The 26096-nt window shown below is 40.9% G+C and overlaps 1 protein-coding gene across 6 annotated transcripts in view; it reads right to left on the minus strand.

Annotated features, from left to right (window-relative positions):
• Positions 1–293: 293 nt before the first annotated feature.
• The window catches only part of COL8A1 (collagen type VIII alpha 1 chain), a 152143-nt gene continuing 126340 nt past the window's right edge, over positions 294–26096 (minus strand). For 5 of the 6 annotated variants that reach the window (XM_042460925.1, XM_042460924.1, XM_042460922.1 and 2 more), the window contains 2 exons: positions 8447–8756; positions 294–3489 (listed from right to left, as the gene is read on the minus strand). In XM_042460925.1, the coding sequence (XP_042316859.1) occupies positions 1580–3489; positions 8447–8753 (2217 nt within the window). In that variant the 5' untranslated portion in view covers positions 8754–8756 and the 3' untranslated portion in view covers positions 294–1579. The remainder of the gene's footprint in view (positions 3490–8446; positions 8757–26096) is intronic. The other variant, XM_042460927.1, reaches the window with a different exon arrangement.

Here is a 26096-nt window from a genome sequence, read left to right on the forward strand (position 1 = left end):
GATAGGATGACAGAGAGAAAGAGAGACAAATCAATGTATATCCCATCTTTCTCACAGCATGAGGCCCAAGATCCCATGCTGCAGAGAATACGACTCAGAACAATGGATGCAAGCTGCAGGAAAAGAGATTCCCCCTAAACATTTGGAGGAACTTCCTGACAGTAAGGGCTGTTTGACAGTGCAACACACCACACTTGGAGTGTGGTGAAGTCTTCTTCTTTGGAGGTCTTTAAACAGAGGCTGGATGGCCATCTTTCAAAGGGAATACTTTGATTGTGAGTTTCTGCATGGCAGGGGGTTGAGCTGGATGGCTCTTGTGGTCTCTTCCAACTCTATGATTCTATGACTACTTCTTTTTCTTCATGGAAGCCCTGCAGATAACATCCTCCATTATACTGAAAGCCAGTGGTCTATTTCAGGGGCAAGCTGCAGAACAGAATTTGGAATATCCTCAGTTATATCTTCTAGCCTTCACGGCTGTTTTCTTCCTCTTACCATCTGCCATCTGTGGTGAGGATGGAGTAATGTCATTCAACCTAACAATAGGGCCAGGCTCTCCTACTGATGTGCATTTAAAGCTCTCCACCATTGAAACCAAAGCAACCTAAAAGGGTTTAACTTTGTCTAGCTCAAGCCCACAGCACTGTGCTTGTTTGGGATCAATCCTTTTATATCCATGACTCAGATGTTTCACTCTTGCCTGAGTGTCAAGCACCTTGCCAGTCCTTATATCAGAGTCTAGAGCAGGGATTCCCAAACTTTGGTGCTTCAAATGTTTTGGACTTCAACTCCCAGAGGTCCCAGCCAGCTTGGGCAACAGTATGGAATTCTGGAAGCTGAAGTCCAAAACATCTGGAGGATCAACGTTTGGAGCACTGGTCTAGAAGAACATTGATCAGTCTACGTGGTGGTTGTGACTAGCCTGCTTTATACTAACATGAATTGGCTTCTCAGCACATAAAACATTTTGTCGTGAAGTTTTATCTGAAGTGAAGGCATTCATTTCCCAAATCTTCAAATCTAACTTGCCACCTTTTAAAGTTTCCAGCAGATCAGAAGAGGATCCATTGTTCAAAGGGGGGGGGGGGAGGAGGATTTAGGGCAAGGATAATATTTTGGCTTTTATTGTAAGATCATTAACCTGATTTTACATCAGTGTTGTTCTTGTTGTTGTTTTTTAAAACAAATTCTTAAGTACAGTTCTATAAAGCAAGCATCTCTGTTTCTTTAAAAAAGAAACAATTTTAGCAGAATGTTTCAGGTAAACAAACAATAGAACGAACTGATGTCATGAGACCCCCCAAACATGATACTATCCTCATTGAAATGGAACAGGCAAAGGCTGGTAGTTTTCGGTGTACAGCAGGAAACAAGATTCCTCATTGGATTTCTCACCACTTTCTTTTCCTTCATAACAAGCTGTACAGAGCACTTAAAGTTGTACAGTAATTTTATTTGAATGATTGTACATGTTGGTCCAAAACAAAACAAAGCAAGAATCATTAAATGCATCTTTCAATGGTATAGGTTTGAAACACAGAAAAAAGAGAAGAGTTTTCATTTTGTCCAAGTGTTTGGTTTACATGGGATACAATAAATACCCTGAAAAAGATGAGTGGACGTATTGCCCAGCATAAAGTCCCGCTGCCTGTTCAGAGGGCATCTGGATATAAACTCTGTCTCCTTGCATCAGTTGGATAACAGCACTTCCAGAAGCTTGGTCCAGGAAGCCTTTCTTGTATTCATCATACGTGTACATCAGTGGCTCATTGTTCTTGAACAAAGCCACCCAGACATTCCCCCCTTTGCAGTGTATGTGGTAGGCAAAGTAATAGATCCCAGGGATTTCGCAGGTGAAGATTCCAGTCTGGGGATTGTAATTCTGTCTGCCATTATAGAGAAGCTTGTCGAACATCACAGGCACCCCAACTCGTGGGAAAGGAGTGGTGAGCTCAGCTGTGAAAGCTGGCATCTCCAAAGCAGCACTGCCATGTTTGCTTTTCTTCTTCATATAGCCATATGGGGTCTTCACTCCATCAACACCTGGACCCACCTCAGGCAAATACTGTCCCATAGCTGGTGGTGTGGGTTGTATTATTACTGGGGGACCGGGGGGTCCAGGGGGCCCAGGAGGTCCCTGGAGGCCTGGCTGGCCAGGAGCACCGGCTGATCCAGGCTTTCCAGGTGGTCCTTGCATCCCAGTAATGCCCGGTTTTCCCATTCCTGGAAACCCTGGTGGGCCTGGTAAGCCGCGTTCACCTTTAGCCCCAGGAAGTCCTGGAGGTCCAATGGGACCACCGGGACCTGCAGTGCCTGGGATTCCAGAAGGGCCTTGGTGACCTTGAGCTCCTGGGATTCCAGGTTCTCCTTTAGGTCCGATAGGCCCCTGAGCACCAGGAACTCCTGGCAAACCTTTGTGACCAGCTTCTCCTTTAGGTCCCATCGGACCAGGCAAACCTCTCAGGCCAGGAGGCCCCACCTCCCCTGGGAAACCAGGCTTTCCAGGAAAACCCTGTAATCCAAGCTCACCTTTTGGACCAATAGGCCCCTGAGGCCCAACAGCCCCAGCTTCCCCTTTGGGGCCCGGGAACCCCATGCCACCTGAGGGGCCCATTAGTCCTGGCAACCCTGCTTGCCCTGGCTCTCCTGGTGGTCCACCCATGCCAGGTGGGCCCACGTGACCTTTCTCACCTTTAGGCCCAATTGGCCCTGGAAGACCAGGTATGCCACGCTCCCCTTTAAGCCCTGGGAAACCTGGCTTCCCCATCCCAGGTTGACCAGGAGGTCCTGGCAAACCGGGTAAACCTTGTTCTCCTTTTCCACCTGGAAAGCCTGGCTGTCCTGGGATCCCGTCTTGGCCAGGCTTTCCTATACCTGGAATGCCAGGAGGCCCTTGAATCCCAGGAGCTCCACCTAATCCTTGAGGCCCTGGCTCTCCTGGAAGGCCTGGTTTGCCTGCGGGTCCCTGTGGGCCTGGAAAACCAATCAGGCCTGGTTTGCCTATCCCGGGTAGTCCAACAGGACCTGGAGGGCCAGGCAAACCAGGAGGACCTTTTAGCCCTGGCAGTCCTGGAATTCCAACACCTTTATCTCCTTTGGGACCTGGAGGGCCTTGGATTCCAGGTGGCCCTTTCATTCCTGGCTCCCCCTTTGCTCCAGGCTGTCCTGGCAATCCTCTATCCCCTGGTTTTCCTATCCCAGGTAGTCCATGAGGTCCTGGTGGTCCTTGGGGTCCTGGAATGCCCATTGGCCCAATCTCTCCCTTTGGCCCCATCTCACCTCTTGGTCCAGGAGCCCCCATTCCTCCTGGTTTTCCTGGCATTCCAGGCATACCCGGCTTGCCAATCCCTGGGTATCCTTGTGGGCCTGGTTTGCCTTTGGATCCTGGCACTCCATGTCCTGGTATTCCTGGAGGTCCAGGTGGGCCTCTTGGTCCTTGCTCTCCAGGTGGACCTCGTTCACCTCTCAAACTGGCTAATGGGATTTCTGCTAAAGAGATAGATAGATAGAGAGAGGGAGGGGGGGGGGGGGGGAAGAAAGTTAATTAATGTAAATCACCTATGAACTACAAGCAGAATGGCTTTAGGTATAGAGTTGCTGGTAATGTAGAATTACCATTTGAGTTGGCTTGATGACAACCTAATTGCCATTTTAATGGTGTTTATCTAAACTGCATGCCCTAGATTATTGCTTCCTCTAGTTTCAAGAGCACTTTCCTAATTTATTCCTGAAGAGAACTACAGGTGCTTTCTGTGTGACATGCCTTAGTTCCCCATACCATGTCAAAATCTGGATCCGAAAAATGCCAGAGTACTCATTTCTATGAATATTGTGGACGTATGACTAGGACTAAGAGGAATTAAAGAGTTACTTGATTGTCCCTCAGCAATTATCTGTGCTTCATGAGGTTGACTGTTTTCTGAGAACTGTGATGCTAAACAAGAGCTAGGAAATCTCACTTTTGGAATACAACTCCCAGAATCTCCAGCCAGAATGCGAACTAATGTTCTGGAGATGAAAATTGCTCATTCAGAGATAGCAGCTCTGTCTAGTCTGCTCTTTTCTCTTCAACCTCTGCTGAAGGGGTAGAAACAGACTAAAGTGGCTACTCCCTTTGACATTCTTGTAGAGTGTGCAATCTTTTTTTTTCTTCCAAGGGTTGCATTCCCACAGGGATTATCTGTCTGGACCTCTATGTTACTGACAGAGAGTGAAGCTGATACCAGTTGTAGGTGGACCTACTGCCCTATTTCTTTTTGTTGTTGTTTATGTTTTGTTTAGGTCCCCATCTTCTGTCTGTCCTTTTCTGGCATCCTGTTCTCTCCCACCTCTCTCTGCAACTCTTTCTTCCTATACCTTTCCTTCCCAGTGGGCTGCAAGAAAAGGAAATTCTTTCCAGAGGTATGAATTCATCCTGTCTGGTCTGGAAGGCTTTGGAAATTAGGTCATAGGCTAGAATTCGCCTATTCCTGCTCTATAAAGTACAAACAAAACTCTTTACTCCAACATTCTGTTTAAATTATGCTGCTCAAAAAGCACTGTTCTCTTGGTTATGCAAAACATTGGGGAAATAGATGTTTGCCTAGCATTTATGTCCTTTGGGACTTAGCATTGCATATTTAATTTCCTTATGAGCACCTGTACAAACCTTTATACAGCTATCAATCAATTGCAATAAATATATATTTTGCAAACAACAACAACAACAAAAGGTCTAGTGGCACCATAGGAACAAAAGAGTTTTATTTGACATCAGCTTTTGTGGACTGCAGGTCATTTCATCAGATGCATGGAATATTGCTTCCTTTGGTATATTGGGAGGGCAAGCATGTGGCATGTGGGGAAACCAAAATGCAAAAGGATCAAACATTTGTTATTTTAACAGTGAAATAATGCTAGGATGTTTTTGTCTAATGGTGGAAATGTATATATTTCAAAACCTCAGGGAAATCCTGAAGATCATATCTGCAATTCTGTTGTGGAAGCAGGGGACAGATGGCCACACAAAATGATTGCACTCCTAAAAGTCCAGTGATGTCCTAATTTCCTTCCTACCCCCAGTAAACATCTGCAGCACCATCTCTAGTTATTTCCATGAAGTTGTGCATGCAAAATGTTATACTCCACATGTCCTGATCTACAACTGTGACCTCTCTTGGATTCAGACTACAAGAGAAAAGATACTACCTAAACATTATGATGAACTCTCTAACAGTAAGAGCTATTCAACAGTAGAATATGCTGCCCTGGAGTGAGGTGGACTCTTCTTCTTTGCAAGTTTTTAAACAGAGCCTGGATGGCCATCTGCTGGTAGTGCTTTGATTGGAAGTTTCTGCATGGCAGGGGATTGGACTGGATGGCCTTGAAGTCTCTTCCAACTCTATGATTCCTTATGTGTGAGAACATCATGACCAAAAAAGTGTCTGCTCTGGTGGCAAGAACAAAGACATCATTGATACTTTCTTTTATGCCTACATGGCACCCACTATGGAATTGTCTGATCAGAAGAATGAACCAGATCCAAAATTGTTTTGGGGAACCAAGAATAATATAAGCCTCCTTGCAACATGTGCTCAAATTATCAGATTCCCCAGCCTTGACCATGGTGGCTGGAGATCAAGGGAGTTGTAGTTAGAAAGCAGCAGGTCAAGGAAAGCTGCAGCAACATCTTGGTTTGAAAAAGTCATTTTGATATTGAGTTCAGCACCACACCATTCCTTCAAACAGCTCATCTGTTTATTATTTTAATAAAAGCCATACAGATTTTACATCAGAATGAAAAAAAAACTTGCTAGGTTTGATTAGAAAAAAAAGCATTTTTAATTTACTTTGACTGAGATCCTGCCTCATACCGGCAGAGGATAACGTTCTGTCAGGTGTAGCTTAGTGTTCTCTCCTACCCCCATGGGCTAGGCTTATCTGTCTGCAAGCTGAGTGTTCCTATTGCTATTAGGTGGACAAGGGATCATTGGGGGGAGGGAGGACTGCCTGGCAGCAGCTGGGTAAAGAAAGACAATGTCATCCTCATGCATCTCCAGAGGTCTCTAGGAGGTCCAGGAGGATGCCTTTTCCTTCCTGCTCCTTTCTGCCTGCTGACACTCCCCTTCCTCAGGCCACTGCGTGGCTAGTGATGGGTAGGGAGGGTTCACTCAGCCTGTATAGAAATAGATGGCACAAGGAGGGGAATGTGGCAGATGAAGGTACTGAATTCCTTAATCTACCACCACCATCACCACAACAAAAATTTTCAATTACAGCTAGCATATGTCATTCATAGGATGCTGGCCTCTTTTTTCACTTACTCCACAAGGAGGAACTCATTGTTGCATTTGTGTGGCATACACAGAATAACCTTTTCTGTCCCCTGGCTCTCATATTCTTAAGCTATCATCAGAGGGATGGTCTTTTGGCTTTGCCTTGGTTGTTGGAGGATGCAATCCTACATAGCCCTATCTGGAAAGACTTCCCTGTGAGCTCAGTGGGGCTGAATTCTGAGTGGCCCTATACATGATTGCACTTTTAGAATCAAAGAACAACATCTAGTAATAACTTACATGCAGCCATGATATTATATCTTGTTAAATTTTAATAAATTAATCCATTAATTAATTTCACATTGGTTGCACTTCTACAAAGCTCTGAGCACATGTGTGAGAGAGCTTTGCAAACAACCTGAAGTTATGCAATGTTTGTACAGGTGAACAAGCAAGCCAAGCCTCATCGCATGTGGCAGTGATAAAACTGAAAAAAGCACCTGCGGCTGGGCATACAGGTGTGTGCACATAACTTTACAGAACTGGAGCCCTGCACAATGGGAGCCGCTGGTATCAGTGAGGTGGTGAATCTGCTCTGGGTTTTAAACCTGAATTTTAAAGATCCCATCCAAGGTGCTAAATTGTAGCTACAAAATAGGTTTAGCACTGCTGATAGCTCCTTTACAGTTTTCAGTAAAACAATGTACAGTACATTGCAGAAGTCTAGCCTTGAGGTTACCAGCACATGCACTATCTATCATCTTTAGGTCCTCCAGTTGAAAAGGGGGTGCAGCTGGTATAATAGGCAAAGCTGATAGTAAGCACTCTCATTGGCATCAGAGCCACAATAATGTGTGGGGTCAATAATGAACTGTATCTAGTCCTGCAGCTTCCCAACAAAAACAAAAGAAACTGGAGAGAGCCCATGAAACTCAATCAAAAAGAGAGACAAAAGTCGCAAGATTTTAAATGAATGAATGAATGAGTGAGTGAGTGAATGGCAGAGGGCTGATCCACTGAATAATCCCTATATGTTTCAGCAAATTAACTACGCTATGGTCTTCTTCAGATCATAGAATAATTTAAAAAAACCTATACAATAATAACACATTCATAAAATACCAAACTAAAAACATTTATGTCAAGGCCATGTTGATATTTGTCTTATATATACTAATAAATTAAAATCATTTACACAGATCTCTAACCACCTATTTCTGAATTTCAGCAAATCAACCCCCTTTTAAAGAGATAAATATATAATCAGTAGCATAAGGATAAATCTTTAAGTACAGAAATGCATCATGACGGTCCCTATTGCCATGCTCTCAAGGAGACTCCAAGAGTGTAGGCTCCATTTTTGTAGATGTGCGGTTACAATACTGTATTAGGGCATGCAAAGAGCAATGCTCCACATGTACAGCTGTGTGCTGCTCTCCCACAAGGCAGCTGTTAACCTCCTGTCCAGCAATACATTGATGGTTTCACAGAGTGACCACATTTCTATTCTCCTAGTTATAAAACTTCAGCTGGTACAGGCACTGCCTGGTCACCTCTCCACTGTCAGGAAACAACAGTGACAGTGACCCTATGCCTTGACATCTGTCATAAGGAAGGAATTTGGACATTGTGCAAGGAAGTGAATACCTTCTTGTAAAACATCTCCCAAAGAGGCAAAGGTGTACATTACCCCAAGTTATGCACATATATGAATAAACCACTGGTAGTTGTTTACATTTCCATGAAGAATAGGATGTTTTTGTAACACTAATGGGTATTAATTGCCTCAAGACCAAGCCACTTCAAAAAATAATAGCCATTACAAGAGGGATAGCTCCCAACAATATGTATTGCTAGGAAAATTAATTTATCCTGAGCTTATATGAGGATTGGTGCTAATGGTAGGAGAAAGGCAGAGGATAAATAAAATAAAATAATTGCAGGAAGAGGAAGCAGAAAATCTGAGCTGGGTGGAAGATGATTTTATTGTCTCGCTAGTCCAAATGTTCTATTGCTCTTATTCTGTGACCCTTGGCTCTGCTATACCACTGGAAATAAGCTCAGATGTGCTCGCTTAATACACAGATATATCAACGTACCTATTTTTTTCTGCAAAATGAAAAAAGGAATATAACCACAAGTAGAGTAGGAAGAAGTGGGAAGTAAAACAGTATAATTCTTATCAATGGTACCTTTCTCTTTCTTTGAAATCCTCTCCTTGCCCAGCATAGGGATCTGTGGAATTTCTTTTATGTACTGAGGCACATATTCTTTTCCATATGAAAGATGTGGTCCCTCCTTGCCCATGTGCTGCATAGGAAGGCCATCTTTGCCCAATGGCATGTGAGGTACTTGTTGTCCAAGGGGTTGGTATTGTGGCACTTGGGGAGGTATCTGCTTGATCCCATAGTAAGCACCAGCGTGGGTAGATTTTAGTAGCCCAAGATAAATGGTTACAATCACCGCCAGTGGCCATCTGGGTATGAGGAACATTGTCATAACCTGCAAAATCAATGAATGCATAAGTAAATAAATGGGACAGGACAGCTGCAAGAATAAATCTGGCATGAGTTTGAGGAGCACAAAATCTTCATTTCAACTCTTCAGCTTGCAGAATTGAGAGGCTGCTTGCCTTCTGGTGGAGCTTCTCCTATGTTGGTGGGCCCTTCACTGTGGTTAACTGAGTGGCAATGGCAAGCAGCTATAAACCACTACGTTAAAGTTTCAATAATGACCTGGATGCAGTGCCCCTTCAGAGCATTGCATGTCACTTGTTATCCTTCCTTGTTATCCTTCTGCCAGCAGGTTAAGACTTACCTGTTTAGACAGGCATTTAAAACAGAAAGTTTTTAAAGCATGGGATGGGGTGGTATTGTATTGTTTTAAAGTATTTTAAACATTTTTTTTCTTTTTAAATGCATTTTATTCTTTTAACATGTAACTTATTTTAATATTATAATAATTTAGTTCTATTTTAATTTACTATTATTGCATGCTCTTAATTGTACTGTTTTTAATGTACTGATTTGCCCTGCGTCCCCATTTTGGGAAAAGGGCAGGACATAAATAAATACTATAACAACAACAACAACAATGGTGCCCCTGAATGGTGTGACTGTATTAATCTTCTATCATGGCCCAAACTGGCATTGTCTTGTGACAATTTTGGGACCTGGTTGGGGTGGCTACACCAATGATAACAGTGAGGCAAAGCCATTGGGTAACTTATTTGATGATTATTGGATACAGTGGAAATCTACAGTAGAGAAAGGCCATTACCCCAAGCCATCACGGCTAGACCTCATAAACTACAGGTCAGAGTTCTCTAGAAGGCTCCTACCAGTACACAAGCATATCCCACAGCTTGGGGTGAAGTCCACAGAATCTGCCTTAGGTTATTTATCCAGTCTCTATTTTAAACTACTGGGAGCTGCTCAAAGGAGCTGCTCGTAGGAAAGAAAGAGGAGAAGTTACTCCAAGGAGAAGAAGTTGCTCTTTATGCCCACCTCTTTGAGAGATAAGGCTAAGGAATGTGGAGCTAGGCTAGTGTTATGGAGGTGTCTTTACATAAAAGCATATTGGTTCCCAGCTAACTAATCCTCCATGACTCTACCTTTCTGAGGGAGCACTTTTGACCCTCTCTGTGCCCACTTGAGCTAAATGATACCACTTCTGTACCTAATGCAGTTGTGTGTACATGGCTTAAGGGGACTTGGAGCCCCTGTCACCACTGCAGAGGGGGAAGTCTTGTAAAATCTCAATCAGTTCATTCAACAGGCACCAGCATTGGTGAGGCTTTGGGTGTACTAAAACTACAATAGCTGTTTGAGGTGCTACCAGACCTGAATGCAAAAGTTGGCACATATTAAACATTACGTTTTCTAGACTTCAACTCACAAAATCTCCCAGCTAGCCAGTTGTAACCTGACACACCATCAGTCTGAGCTAGCTTTACTACCAAACATGAAGACATCCCTCATGAGGGCAGATAAAAGTGAAGATGCCATTTTCTTCCCTTTGAATTCTATCTGCATCGTTTTTGAAAAATGAAAGGGAATGAATTAATACTTTGATTTTTTTTGTCCCTGTAAATTGCTTTACTTTTGTTAACAATTTAATTCCATTTCACATACTTTTAACTATATTGCACTCATTTTAATTTGTAATACACCTTGAGTCCTAGTTTAGGGAGGAAAGTACAGGTATAAATGAAATAGTAGTTGTTATTATTATTATTATTATTATTATTATTATTATTATTATTATTATTATTTCTGGTGCAGAAATCTCTCAAGATGTATGCATACCACCCCCAGTCATAGAATCTCTTGTAGGGAAAAATGGGCTGATAACCTGACTTCTACCTGTTGTAAGTCTGTGTATTACCTGTAGCCTACGCAGCATATCTAGATATAGAGTGAAATATACATGTTTCAATAATTAAACAATAAATTAAATAACTCCAAATAATATGTTGGGTGAGAAAGCTTTTATAGCTATTGATCTCATACTGTGAAGATTCTTCAGGAGTCTACAGTTTCATTGGTCCACTAAGAAGAGATACATGGAAAGTGCCACCAACTACACAGATCTTTAGATCTTTGGCATTTCTCAATAATGTACGTGATGCTGTAAGGGTAAACACACTCACCTGAAAATGAGTCCCATCAAACCTCTGAAAAGACGTATGTTGGGTTGCATTTTTAATTACTTTATCAGGAGATGATTTTTTGTGCGCACATGTTTTTTTAAATTCTTTTAGGAACTGTCATGACCTTTCAACTCAATAGCTAACATGTGTTGGTGAGAGTGATGTGCTTACTCATGAGTACAGTGAATGTCCAGTTTGGATAGAATTCAAAGGTGTAGCATATTAGTCTGGAAAATGAGTATGTAAAAGGATCTGGTTACACTTTTGAGACTAATTGAAAGAAATAAGCTGGTAGCATGAGCTTTCACAGATCGGCATCTCCTTCTTCAGATGCATGGGGTGGATCCTGACTTGCATGGTGTGATGCTACAAGATCCCTTTGCATCCAGTTTGAATGTCTCTATATTGGTATGGAAATCACGTGCCCATCCAAATGTTGCTAGACTGCAACTCCCAGCAGCCCAAACCACCATTGATATTGGCCAGGAATGCTGTGTGTTACAGTCCAGCCACATCCAGAGGACTGCATGATCCCCACTCTTTTATTATGGTGTAAACCACTTGCAGTAAGCTGGAAAACATTTTCAAACAAAGGGCCAATGCAAGTAAAAATAAACTTATTTTCTAATCTACTTTTCAAAAGGCATGCAACCAAATACAACCACATTTTGAATATTGTGTTGTCTTTGGTGATTTGTCTGTCCTGTATTGGTTTTTTTCTCCTAAACTGGGACTTCGGTTGGCTTCCAAGACAAGAGAATATAAGTAAAAACATATGTTGATAAAACCTGCAAAAGTAATGTTTCAAATGAAATCCAACTGTTTATAGAAATAAAAATCATTTAAAGCATAGAATAGAAATAGTAAGCACACTAAGAAAAAGCCGTTCTCATTTAAACAGTTCTATCTGCAAGTATGTTTGAATAAAATGGCCTCACGTGCCATAGAAAGGACAGCAAGAGGATCTACATGTCTGAAAACTGATTCTTTTCTGTGCTTGGAAATGACTTAGGTGCCAATCTGTGCCACATGTTGTTTTAGCCATACTGTATGTCATATGATGATTTAGCATTGTGTTTATAAATTATTTATTTACTTACTGACTGGCTGATTTACAAATATAAACTGCGATATTTGAAGATTTATGAAATGATACATTGGATTTTTATGTTAAATTTGCAGTTTGTGTCCTGATCTTTTAAATAAGATTCTCTGATAAGGAGGTATAAAATATACAAATAAATGGAAGAACCAGAGAATTAGACATTTAATCTATAGTACCAATGAAAAAGGAAAGGAAAAGCAATTTAGTAAATGTACACTAGATGGGGTTGTTAGAAGCTTTTGAAACCCCACTGTTCTGGGATGACCTTTGGGGCAGAAAAGACCACTTTATGTACAAGGCCTGTGAAATAGTGGCCTGTTACAGACAGCCAAAATAAAGCTGCTTCGAGTCACAGTGGAGGTATGGTGTTTCAATGATGCATGCGTCCTAAGAGTCCGAAGACACACCAAAGCCACGCTCCAGTCCCTAGGGCTTGAGCATGGCTTTGGTGCAACTTCTGGATCTCTAGGCGCATGCATCATTGAAACACCATACCTCCCACTGTGACTCGAAGCAGCTTTATTTTGGCTGTCTGTAACAGGCCAATACGTAATTCGTTGTGTAAGAAACCAGCATCTTTCTTCAACCGAAGTCTCTCTTATAGAAATACCATTTCTCATGAACCCAATTGCCATAATCTGACAATGGAAGTTGTTAGAGAGTCTGTACAGGTCATAAAATGAAAAGACTTTGAGTCTGTTACTCTCTCTCAACCTAATATACTTCACAGGACTGTTGTGACAAGAGTGTGATGGGGGAGGAGTCACAAGCACACTGGTTGAAAGTAAACAGAAGACTACCAGTAATCAATAGAATAACTACCTAGAATTCCATTTAAATCTAACTGCAGGAAGATTACCTGATTGATCTCTTTTTGGAAAAGTGGGCATAATAAACTATTATTTTATTATTATTATTATTATTATTATATATTTATTATTACAGGGCAAGCTGTGGAGAAGGTTTGAATAGGATGTTTCATGTTTGAGAACAACGTTCTTTCATGGAAATGCCAGCCTGGACCACTAAATCCTCAGGCATCTACATTCCTTTTTAAAAAACATCTTTGTTAAAGGTGAAGGTTAAAGCAAGTGTCTCAACAGACCACATGCACAGTATTAAAATAGTTGATTAATGTATAATGAGCCATTTCATAATTACACACAGCTTCCATTCTTGGTTTCTGTTATTCAGCTGACATCAATTTAAAGTCAGCTAATTTGAGGTTTGACTTATCAGCAAGCGACTAGGAATGCATTGAAGATCATGCTCGTTGAGTCCTCAGTTAATTCCTCATCACTTGCTCCTAACCTGGCCCCATGCACCTAGCACTCCCACCTTAGCACATGTGCCGCATTAGTAAATAAATCTTGGCATATTGTAAGTTTTAAGCAATCAGTTTTTGCTGCCAAGCAGGACTTAGTGATAATTTTACCATGTCAGCAGGTCAATGAAAGTGCATTCCAAAAAATAAAAAAGTGAATTATACACTGTATAGCTTTCTTTCCACACACAAACTCTTATGAACATGTGAAGTCGAAGGTTTTTGTGGCCGGCATAGTTTTGTTGTGGTTTTCAGGCTATGTGGCCATGTTCTAGCAGGTTTATCCTGATTATTTCGCCAGCATCTGTTGTTGGCACTTCGGAGGAAACTATTCTTATGAACATGGTTAGCGAAGCGGTGTGCTTTGTCTACATTCAAATGGTCCCATTACAGATTTTCTCTTGGTGCTGAATAAAAGGTTGAAAGTTCACTCTTATTATGCACACTTGTGTTCAGCCAAGTTTCTTTTCTTTGGATTAAAAATGGTTTCTGATTGATACAGTTTTTTTTTCATACTGTGACTGGCTGAGAGTAAATATAGAAGTGTCTGGTGGCTGCCCTATCTTGTCACATCCTGCACCTCATTTATTATGTTTCTTTTATCACATCATGGTATTACAACACCTTACAAATATGGAGTGAAGGCATCTTATCACCACCAAGTGGAGCATATATTGCTTGCTAATTGAAATAAATTAGGCCAGGACTGGTCAACTGAATAGGACCTAGGGGCCAACCCTCCACCCCCCAAAAACCCTGTAGGCCACACGTTGCCAAAACACTTCAATTTTTCTTCAGAGTTACTTTCAAAACAGTGACCCAGAAGTGAGGTTGCATTAATTCCCACCATCATTTTGGAAGGCATCTGATGAAAACAATCTACATGGTCCCCCGGTTACGAAATACCCAGGTTACGAAATTTTCGGGATATGAATAATCCCATAGGGATTTTTGTTTCGGCTTCGAAGGTTTTTTCGGGTTACGAAAAAAACCTCTGCGCTTTCAAATGGAGCCGCGGCGCAGCGCGGCTTTCCCCTAGTGCCTAGGGCTATTCGGCTTCGAAAGTATCCCGTCGAAAGCGGCGGCGGAACAATTATTTCCGTAACCCTGGGTTATACTGTATTTTGAGTGGTCTATGTTCAGTGCAGGGCATCTAAGTAGCAAGAGCGAGTGTTTTCACATATCCAGGGGTTTTGTGTGAAATTTGGGAATGAAAATTATTGCAAAATAAAACAAATTTTCTCCTAAAAACAGCTTTGGGGACTTCCAGTGGCCTCCAGATGTTCCAAAGATGTGCCCCATGGACCATACTTTTACCACTTCTGCATTATGCAAGATACAAGTCCCTCACTTGGTGCCACAATATAGATCTCATGGAGCTACAACAACCTGCATCCTGTGCTCTGTTTAAGATTTGATACGTGTTGCAAAGCCCAGATGTGGCCTTCTTTAATTTAGAGTTGTAGAGTGCATTGATGAGAACCATTGTGGTTTAGTGGTTTCAGCAGAGGACTACAACTCTAGAGATCAGGATTTGTTCCCTGCTTGAATCTACCAGGTGACCTTGGGTGAATCCCATACTCTCAGCCCCAGAAAACCCCATCATAAGTTCAGTTGCAGTTGCCACAAGTCAGGGACAAGTTGAAAGGTACACAATAACAAAAACATGCATTAATAGAATGCTGTCATGTTTCAAGGTGTGTGTCTGCTCATTTTGTGAACTAGTGTATGTAGTGGTTAGTTGCAGGGGGATCTGGATGGAGTTAGGTCTATAGGGGCATCCAATACAGCAGTGGCTGCTGTACCTTTTGGCATGATGTCCAGAAGATATCTCACTCAGTCTTTGGTTCTCCAAAGGTTTTGAACCCCCTCCCACAAGTCCCTCAGCCAGCATGGCCAATGGACAGGAATTCCAAAACAACAGGAAAACCCAAGTTTGATTGATCTAACTAATGTCAGAAGCTGGGCAGAGTTTTGAAAATGAGTTGATATCTACACTCCCCTGGAATCATGGTAGGCAGAGAAAAAATTGAGTGTCCATTTGCAGTATGGCAAAATACACATCAACGAGAAAGTGATTGTAGCTGAGATAAAATTAAATACTGTGGGCCCCCCACATTCACTGGGGTTAGGGGCCCAGAAAACCTGTGAAAGTAGAAAAAAGCATTTTTAAATATTTTTTTTATCCTGGGAGAACACTCCTCTAGGAACCTCTGGGTCCTCCATCACAACTCTACCTCAACATCCACTGGAAGTTGACCACAGAATTATGCTAGAGGACCTACTAATGCTTAGAGATGTTTTTTTTTTCTACATCCTTCAACAGAGTCAACTTCTGGTAGAGTTGCACTGGAGGACCTAGAGATTCCTAGAGAGAACATATTAATCAAATCCACAAATAATCAAATCCACAAAAGACAAAGATAAAAATGTGGAAGGTTGACTGTATTTTAGTTCATCACAAAAACAAAGTACTAGTGGTGCTAAGATTGGCGGAAAATTGGTACTACCTTATTACTGCCTGATTCTGAATACTTTTCAGGACCAAGGAATCCATTAGACATAATCTTTTCCTTATTTTTCTTTGATTCTCCTTTGCATTTAAATTTTTGTTGTTGTTGTTGCTAAGTTAACTTTTTTTAGTCAATCTGTTTGGAACAGGATTGTTCAGTTTACAAAGTGCTGGCTAAAGCTATCTGCTAAAAGCCTACAGCTAGCAGCAAGATGAGGATTAATTTTTGAGCCAATGGTTCAAGAATGTGAACAATCCCATTAAAATATCTTGCTATTTGAAGGGATAATCGACTATTGAAATGGCAGTATTCGCAGTAGACAAAGTGAGAGCTTATCCGGTTGATAATTGCACAGTATGCTTCTAACAGACTTCAGCTTTTATAAGGAGGCCCCCAAAGTTTACGCCACATGTCTTCGCATAAACCTCTCTTGAGCCTTATCCACATGGGATCATGACTTTTCTTTCTGCTGTTTTCCTTCTTTAAGGAGACTTTGTCAGTTCCACTGAGATTTCCAAAGCAGGGAAGTGAGGTTGACAAGGCTCTTCTACCTACAAAGGATGGAATCCTGTTGGTTAGTCCCAATTTACATAGACCCATTCAATCAACAGTTGAGCAGTGAGTCAACACAAAACTCAATCAGATGTTCTATGGCTATAATCTAGTCAAGACTAACAATGGGATTTAGGCCAAAGGATTTTGCAGATGAATACTTGGACCTGCATGGCCAAGCAAATTTAGAGTGTGGTCAAGATGGCAAACATTACTAATGAGGAAGAAAGCACAAGTTAGGAGAGGCTGCAGAAGTTTGCTTTTGCCAGAAGAGAGGGGCAAGATTCCCCACTCTTCTCCAGTCTGTTGAGTTGAGTACTAACTACGAAAAGAATTGTGAAAAACCAAATAAGAACAGCTTTACTTTTGCACCTTTCTTTTGTGATAACCTTGAACTTTTATACTTTGAACTCCGTTTGCAGCAACTGAAGTAATCTGAAGACAAAGGGGAAAAGTAGGAAATGGAATGAGAAACTGGTATATTTTAAAAGCATCTGGAAAAGTAGGATGATGAGGGGTTAAGCAGGACTGTCCCTGCCAAATCAGGACAGCTTCAAGCTATGGCAAAGACTCCATTGATGCTTCCCATTCTAATGCAGAAGAGCTAAAGCTGTGACTTCCAGATGATCCAAAGCTTGTCAAAGTTACATTTTTGAGAGCTGCATTAATAAAATAAAAAGCAATGTGGACAAACTCTGAGATGTTTTGGGCTCCCACAGTGCCTTGCCTCCAACCATGCTGGGTAAAGGTGATGGGAGTTGTAGGCCAAAGGATTCTGAAAGTCAAAGGTTTCCCAGGCTTCTAGCACACTGCAGGATTAATGTAGTTTTACACTGCTTTAACTGTCATGGCTCCATCCGATGGACATCTGGGTTTTGTAGTTTGTTGTGGCACCAGAACTATCTGACAGAGAAGGCTAAATATCTCACAAATCCCAGAATTCCACAGGATTGAGCCATGTCATTTAAAGCAGCGTGAAACTGCATTAATTCTGCAGTGTAGATGCAGCCCCACTTCTGTCCTAAGAATACAAAAGCCAGCAGTGTTGCCCCTGGAAACTTCACACCAGGCACGAAAGTAAAGTAAGGGGGCATATATCACATTCTGTTTTGTACTCCAAAGGGATAACACAAAGCAGTCTTGAAATATGTAATAAGTTAAGACACTAGATTAAAGCTGGTTAGTATTATTTTTTGTACACTTTTCTCTGTTGCAATCCCATGGTTTTATGGCCTGATGTTTTGCCATAACATACTTTCCTCATCCATTTCTTTCTAAAAGCTAGCAAAATATGCTATTGACCTTTCTTTTGCTCACTTTGATGCTGTTTTGTTTTTTTAGTGCTTGCCTTCATGCTGCTTTATGGCTCATCTGCCTTCAGAAAAGTAAAGCAAGCTTGATGTTTGTTTCTTCAGGTTGAATCTATGCCATGTACAGTATTTCAGCTCACTGTACTTTGATTCATTCCAAGAGCCATGTGGGTGGGGGAAGACAACTGCCTCTCTTATTTTCTTTTCTTTGTATTAATTTTATAGTTCCTCAGAAACCCCAAATCCCAGTTCAAGGGAGATATTCAAACCAAGAAAAATGTCTTTACAATATTTTTCTTGAAAGTGTCTCACATCATTCAGATCCTTTTAATGGGAAGGTTCCCTTTTTCCATTACAAAGAAGGAGTCTTGTCCTTTGTAAACGACTCATCCAATTCGGGAACAACGTGAGTCTATTCAAAAAAGCAAAATGAAATGCTATGATCCACCCAAATCAAAAACAAAGCAGAAGAGTTGAAAAACATTTGACCTTACATCTCTCTCTTTTTCTCCCCCCACTCTCCCCCTGTGTTCTCAATATTAATCTCACCACCAAAGCAGAGGTTGAACATTTTAACATTGCAACTCATGCAGGTGGGTAATCTTGCCCTTCTCAGTAGGCTCAAGCAAAAGCAAATATTGTAGTCTCTCTTAGTTTTTGTGTTCTTCCTCATTAATAACCATTGGCATCTTAACCACACTCTGATGCTGTTTAGCCACATGATCTAGTTTTCATTTGTGACTAATTGGAGTTTATGGGATACTGTGAGATTCTGGGAGTTGTAGTCCAAGAAAGTAATTTCCCCTAGTTTTCACAGGCAGAATACACTCTTTCAAGCATGTTCCAAGAAGCAGCTAACCACATCTGAAAGCACTCTGGGGTGTGTCTGGAAGTGAGAAGGTAAGGATAAAGTTCAGTTTCCACAATTCAATATGATACACACTGCCAGTGGGAGCCATCCTACTTCATACCTGAAGAACAGACTGTTTTGTTTTGGCCTTTTAAGGAGTCCTGTCGGCCAAGTGTCAACACTGCCATGAAGCCTATAAATTGTTGAGATTACTTTTGTTTGGATTTTCTCCTGCCATCTCAATGAGGAAATAATGGGGCTGCAGAATTCCTCTGGTACATGGAAATCTGAGTTTACTTTTGAAGTATCCTTATTATTTTGTAATTGAAAATAAAGTGGAAATGTAATCAGGCACAGATGGTTTTGATATCCTTTGAGTGGTTTAATCATTGTATCATTAGTCTGCCAAATAACATGACTGGAATAAGTTGGAATTTGAGCCACATTATAATTTAATCAAAATGATAAAGGATATTGTGTTGTTGGCAGTGGACACTATTAATACTGATTATGTTTGCTACTCAGGTTGAAAAAGAAGTGCATGATGATACATCATATCATAATAATATTGATGGCTCTTTTGGTTGAATTCTTGTAAAGAAGGCTGATATTTAACAGCCTCAATGGTCCAAAAGATGATCCAAAAAGAATGAATTTCATAGAAAGGCTTGTTGATATACTTGTTTCTTCCAGTTCAACGCAGTGAAAACCAAGCAGACTTGTCAGTTTGTTCTTTTACAGTGCTCTTTCAGCGCAAATATAGCAAAGAGGGCATCAAGCAGATTGCTAAGAGAGAAGTGAATATTCAACTAAAAATGGGATAGCTTTTTAGGTTGAAAAATTGTCCATCTGTAAATTTGTATTTGAATCTTTACACTAAAATGACACATGTCAGATTTGATTTCCCCATATTGCGAAGGAGGAAAATGCCACTCAGACTTGGAATGTTACTTTTGAAAATTAATCTGACAGAGTTAAATATTGGAAACTGGGAAATTAATTGATTGCCACCAACACTAATGGCTGAAATCATTAAATTAGTTGAAGTACCATTTATTCATTATTTGAAAACTTAAAGTTAGTATTTAGAACAGAGCATGAGATTTATGGAAAATGGTGTGGAGGTTGTCATTACTGACCCAATAGGTACATCTTATTATTGGCATCTTCAAGAGTGCTCTTTTTGCCATTTTTAACGTTGCCTTCAATCAACTGTGCCATTTTTTTTTTGCTCGAAAGGACTAAAAATCAATAATACAACTGTTGCCTGGAGATAGTGGGGTGTAATTATGCTTGGAAACTATCTGGTTTGGAACAGCAGTCTTAAAATATGGACTGTCATCTTTCAACCTGTTCAGTTCAACTTCGTCACTGGTTTGCATTTCTTCTTCCTGTCCTCTCCTACCCTACTAAGAGATATGTAGTCCACTTGCCTTTTAAATGTTTGTTTGCTTAATGTTAATAAGGACTGACTTTAAAGGCTGGCAAGGACTGATGTGTTCACTTCTGCTAGAAAACACTGATCCACTGCAAATGCAGCATTAAGTAGTTGACTACAAGGATTAGGCAGTGAATCAAGGCTGGGAAATCCTTAAGCAGAACTACTACATCCTCTCTGCCTCCCCAAGCCCTATCAAGGAGTGTAGACTGCAAAGATCACATTTTCTAGAATCACAGAGTTGGAAGAAACTACAAGGGCCACTCAGTCTTAGCCCTCCCATGGAGCAATACACAACACTCCCAACAGATGGTCATCCAGCCATCTAAAAAACCCCAAAGAAGAAGACCACTATTCTTCAGAGCAGCATATTCCACTTTCAAACAGCTCTTACTGTCAGACGTTCTTCATAATGTTTAAGTGGAATTTCTTTATCTGTAGCTTGAATCCATTGCTCCACGTCCTAGTCTCTGGATCAGCAGAAAATAAGCTTGCTCCATCCTCAATATGATATCCTTTCAAATATTTAAACATGGCTATCATGTCACCTCTTAACCTTCTTTTTTCCAGGCTAAATATATCTAGCTCTCTAAGACTTTTTCACTTTATTTCACTTTATAGTACTTACTTCTGAATAGAATAGAAGAAAGACTAAGAATAGCAGAAAGACTTAGTGATAGGAGGTCCTGAATTTACCTAGTTGTATTTTTTGACTTGAAGCTCCAAGCTTACTCAGCCCCATAAAATGTTTGATCCACTGTTGTTAATGTAGAAATCGAGGATGGTTGTGATGATGTTCTCAAATAGCAACACCCACCTGTTATGAAATCTTACCACTCCACTGAAGGCTATTTTGTTCATATAGTAAGAAAGAAGTCCAAGACAACCTGGAGACATGGAAGTCATGCACCAAGGACAAGAGCATGGAAAATTTACTTTTTGGACTAAAAAATTCAGAATTCTTCTGTGATTCATGTGGGCAACATGGAGGATTATAAGAATTATAGTCCCCAGAATCTTCCCCATTCTCTGTCAGATTTGAACATCTCTAAGGCACGTTACAGACCGCCCATTTGGGGTGGCTTGTAACTGGCCCTTTCCCTGCCAGATCAGCGGCAGCCTCTGAGGCCCCGATGCACCGCTTTCCAGGCTGCGGGGAAGAGGAAAAGGCCGCTTCCCTGCAGCCTGGAAAGGGGTGTCCTTGGGGCTTCAAGCCCCAAGGACACCTGGCGACGGCAGGGAGGAGGAGAAAGGGGCCGCTTGGCCCCTTTCTGCTGTGCGTTGCTGGCACAGCCATGTAAAGGCTGTGCCCAGCGACGCAAAGGTGGAAATGGAGCTCCTTCCGAAATGGAGCTCCTTCCGGGGCCGCGGAAAGGGCGCCCCAGGCACCCTTGCATGGCCCCACTACGTCACTTCCATGCTGCCTCGTTTGGAGGCAGCACGGTCATGAAGTAGTCATGGCGGCACCTGTGTGTATAGGGTGCCGCTATTTTCTACGCGCTCTGTGAGTATTAGGGTTAGGGGCATCAGGAAGTGACGCCCCTTCCTAACCCTAGTATGCACGGAGCGTGTACTTAATGCCTGTCTGTAATGGGCCTAAGATACTCATCCTAGGGTACATGGCCAAATGCATATCTGAATCATGCTGGTTTTTATTGGCTATAAAAAGGCCAGTGTCTCTTCTAACCAGATCTATTAAGCACTTGGGACAGCTACCAGGGCCCACTGCTGATATTGTTCTGGGTTTTCTTTCTCATTCCCCCCACCCCTTGGTGCTCCAAGAAGCATCTTAGTGCTCCAAAAGCCCATTACATTTTGCTCCATGAGGAAAAAAAATGAACCACTTGATCGCCCATGGTGACCAGATTAGGAAACACTCCATGGATGAAATTACATGCCCATAGTTGTGCTGGACTAAGAAAAATAAGGGTTGCAATCCATCACATCTGGATGGAACCAGGCTGGAGAAGACTGACTTAGATTATTGAAACCCATAATTTCCGCTGCAAATTATAATGGTTTATGAAGCACTGTATCTTATACTCCCCCCTCTCTCCAAACCTGGGTATTTCCCTTTCAGTAAATTTTTTTGGGGGAAAGAACAAAATATTAGTCTGACATTGTGTACTCATGCTGATTGGTGTACTCTTTCTTTTTTATTCTTTCTCTCGTTTTACTTTTACTGCACTTAAGGATCTTCCAGACAAATAATTTTGGAATTCTTGGAATTCACTGAATTACACTAACTTTCCAATGAAACCACATGCCAAGCAACAGCTGCTCATTCTTACTGAAAAGACATGCTTTTGCAAGTTTTCTCCAGCAATGCAAAGCCTCAAGAGAAACACGTTTGTGTGGGAAGAGTGCACTTTGGACATAATGCTGTTTATTGAGCCAGAACCTTTAAAGCCCACCACAGATTAGGTAAATAAAAACCTGATTTAAGGGAAACCAGTAATGGACTTGTTGTTCTTGGAGCAAAACTGCATGGTTTATGAAAACAACAGTGTTCTAAAACAATGGTCCCATTACTTGTTCAATGGGGGCTTTTAACTTATGTAGGGTTAACTGCGTAAGGTACTGATATATTTCAAAATAAACAGAGTCATATGGTTGTTTGTTTTAGAATAACATTCTCAACAGTCTCCTCTTGGGCCTGATGCAAAACTCTGTAAGTGAATCACATACAGCTGAGAGCCAAACCACCATACCATCTATTGTCCAATTGCAGAGCCTGGAGAAGTTACATTTTGAACTAAAGCTCCCAGTACTGTCTAGCCATCATGGCCTCAGGGCCATGGTTCCTTGGACAGATTCTGGGAGCCGTAGCCATTGAAAATAAATTTTCCAAGTGTTGTGCAATTGTTATGTAGCATAAACACCCTAAAGACACCAAATCCCACCTTATCTCTAAGCATGGTTAGCCCTGGTTATAACTTGGATGGGAGATCATTAATAAATACTAGATGCTGTAGGCTATATTTCAGTGGAAGGAAATGGCAAAACTACCTCTGATTATTCCTTGCCTAAGAAAATACAATGAAGTTCATAGGATCTCTGTAAGGCAACAGGAGACTTTGAGGCAAATACACACACACAAGTATCAGTGATGGCTTGTAGCTACCATTGATGGTGGGTGGCTGATGAATCCATGCTGGATTTTAGTATCAACTTTAAACGAGCTATCCAAAATGTGGAACATAGGAGGGGGAGCTCATATCTTGGACATCTCCTTTAAAGTTTGGTCTAAAATCTGGAGTCGATTTACTGTTCCATTAAATTGGATGCTACCAGCCACCACTGCAATCTGCATAAGCAGGGCTGACCCTTTCATGAGAAAAAGTGAGGCAACTGTTTCAAGGTAGCTCGTTTGAGGTGTCAGAAGAGGGTGGTTAAAAATATTGGGGTAGCTGCACTGGCCATAAGACAAATCCCAAAATCCATTTTGTAGTAATATCTTTATTAGGTCAACAGAAAGAGCTATTTTTGGTTGGCATTATAAAGGTATTATAACAATATAGATTTCAGAATGAAAAGACATGGAGAATAGTTATTCTTTCTCAGGCAATAAAATACCTTTGGCTGGTGCTAACCATGAAGTTTTTTTTTTTTTTTTGGTTTGACTTGGCATCTGGGACCCTTTCATACTATGCCATTCATTATAGCATTATATTCCACTTTAACCACCATGGTTCTGTCCTATGGAATCCTTTGGACATTTAGAATTCTTAGCTCTTGTATCTCACCAAACTGCAGACTTCAATCTTCCGTAGGATGCAGCCATGGCAGTTAACATGGAATCATAGTGTATTAACTGTGCAATGTAAAACAACCCCTAGTCTGGTAAAGGATCTCCAGAATGTCTGACTAGGCTGCTCCAGTTTTAAGTCTTTTAATCTGAATCTCAAGCCAGGTTTGAAGTCTCTACCTTCAAGTCTCAAGCTGAATCTCACATCTTTGCAAGATAATTTCAAGTTAAATATCAAATCTGGGAACCAAATTTAACAGAAAAAAAGGAGGCAGTGGTCGTGGTGTGTGTGTGGGTTGTTGTAGATTTCAATAACTAGAAAATCATGATGTGCCAAAGTTAGGGAAAAAAATTCTCAGAGAGGAACAGCAAATGTGTTAGGCAACAGGCTTGAGGCAAAAAGGTAGAATCCAGTCAGTGCATCATTTATTGCTGAGTCTAGTTGAAGTCATTGAAACAACCTGAGTCTGACTTGAGTCTGAGTCAATCAATTCAAGTCTACATTACTGCCAGTTTCTTTATAGACCTCATGGACTATTTACACCCAAAGCTTTATCACATTGTATATTTTTACCATTTGATGGTAAAGATGGAAAAGATGTACAACAATTCCCAGAATCCCCCAGCAAGTGTGGCCACTGACCATATTGATTAATGTATACCACCCTGAAATTTTTGGAAGAAGGTATGGTTTATACATTCATAAAACAAAGAACTGCCTTGCACCCTAATTTTTAAAATAGCGTGCAATTTTGTGCAAGGGAAGGTCTACAGTCTTTTAGCCCTTCTGTCTTCTGATCCCCTATAACTAAATAGACAGTTTTATAAACAGAGATGATTGTATGTCTAAGCTTAGGAAACAGGGTTGTTTCAAAATGGATGCTGGGAGGAAAAACAAACCCATCCAATTATTATACACATCCTAAATTCTTAAAGCATAACTAAAAGCATGGCAATAGCTAAAAGTAGCTAGTAAAATAAGATAATTTGTTTAAATTTTGGCTATTGCTATGGATGACTATTGGTAAATGACAGTACAGATGGAGAAACACACCCACATATATGCACAATCTCAGACCCTGGTTTATATTTTAACAACTGAGAGAAATTCACAGAATTAGCCCTGATAGAGGTCACTAGGTGGCACCACTGATTCACTCTGTTCCACCAAAGTCATGCTTTTAACTCAAAAGGTGTCTGTAACAGATAGTCTTTCTTCATATGACAGGTACACTCTTGGTATAGAGAAAATCAAGAAAAGGAAGTCTCCTCAGGCTACTTTATATTTTACAAAATCACTATGCTTAAGGCATAATGTGAATTCTCCACTCAGAATGTCAGGTGCAAAGATGATTGCAAAAATATTTTAACACCCCCCCCCAACCTACCCTGGGGTACCTGCAGTCTAAATATATTGGAGAGAGCTGTGGTCACTAACAGCTTCCCAGCAGAGCCATAAAACCCATATCTGAAGCATTACACATGCTCAACCATAGCACAAGTGACCAGAGTATAGGAAGTATATAGCTCCCAAGTGCTCCCCCCTCTGCAACATTCTAGTATTTTCCTGTTTTTCATTGCCAAAGTACTAAATCCAGAATAATTATGGTAAAAGGAACTAAATGCTATGATTCTGATAGCACCATTGATGATTGTGCATTCTGTTTTGAAGGAGATAGGCCACATCATATACAATAGTCAGTATCACAATTAATAGTAATGAAAATAATTAAAGTACTGTACGTACATTGAAGATTCATGAATATATCAATGCTGATAGGTGGTTGAATTTTGTTTGTTAATAATGAGTGGGGTGAAATTTATTTGTGAAAAATGAAAATACAGTGGGCCCTTGGTATCCGTTCAGGTTTGGTTTCATGATCCCCATGAATACCAAAATCTGTGGATGCTCAAGTCCCATTGTGTACAGTGGTGTAGTAAAAATGGTGTCCCTTATATTAAATGGCAAAATCAAGGTTTGCTTTGTGGAATGTGTGTGTGTGTGTGTGGAATATTTTCAAATTGTGGATGGTTGAATCTGTGGATTAAAAAAAACTGTGGCTATGGAAAGCCAACTATAGTTTTACGAATTACCAATGATTGAAGTAGGAGTGGGGAGATTTTATTTCTTAATAACAACAGTTAAACTAAATAAAGTCTAAATGGAAATGGGGAATTTTCAGGATAGTTTTCCATGGTAATGGCTAGAATTCAGAGACATAGCCACATTAGTCTGGAATATCTGTATCGTACAATCCTCTCCATGTCTATTTCTTGATAATTAGGTTTACTGTTTGTGCAGCAGCAACCTGGCCAACAGCATCTATCTCAGCTGCACCCAGCTTGTCACC

The sequence above is a fragment of the Sceloporus undulatus genome, chromosome 3 (assembly GCF_019175285.1).
Source record: "Sceloporus undulatus isolate JIND9_A2432 ecotype Alabama chromosome 3, SceUnd_v1.1, whole genome shotgun sequence".
NCBI lineage: Eukaryota > Metazoa > Chordata > Lepidosauria > Squamata > Phrynosomatidae > Sceloporus > Sceloporus undulatus.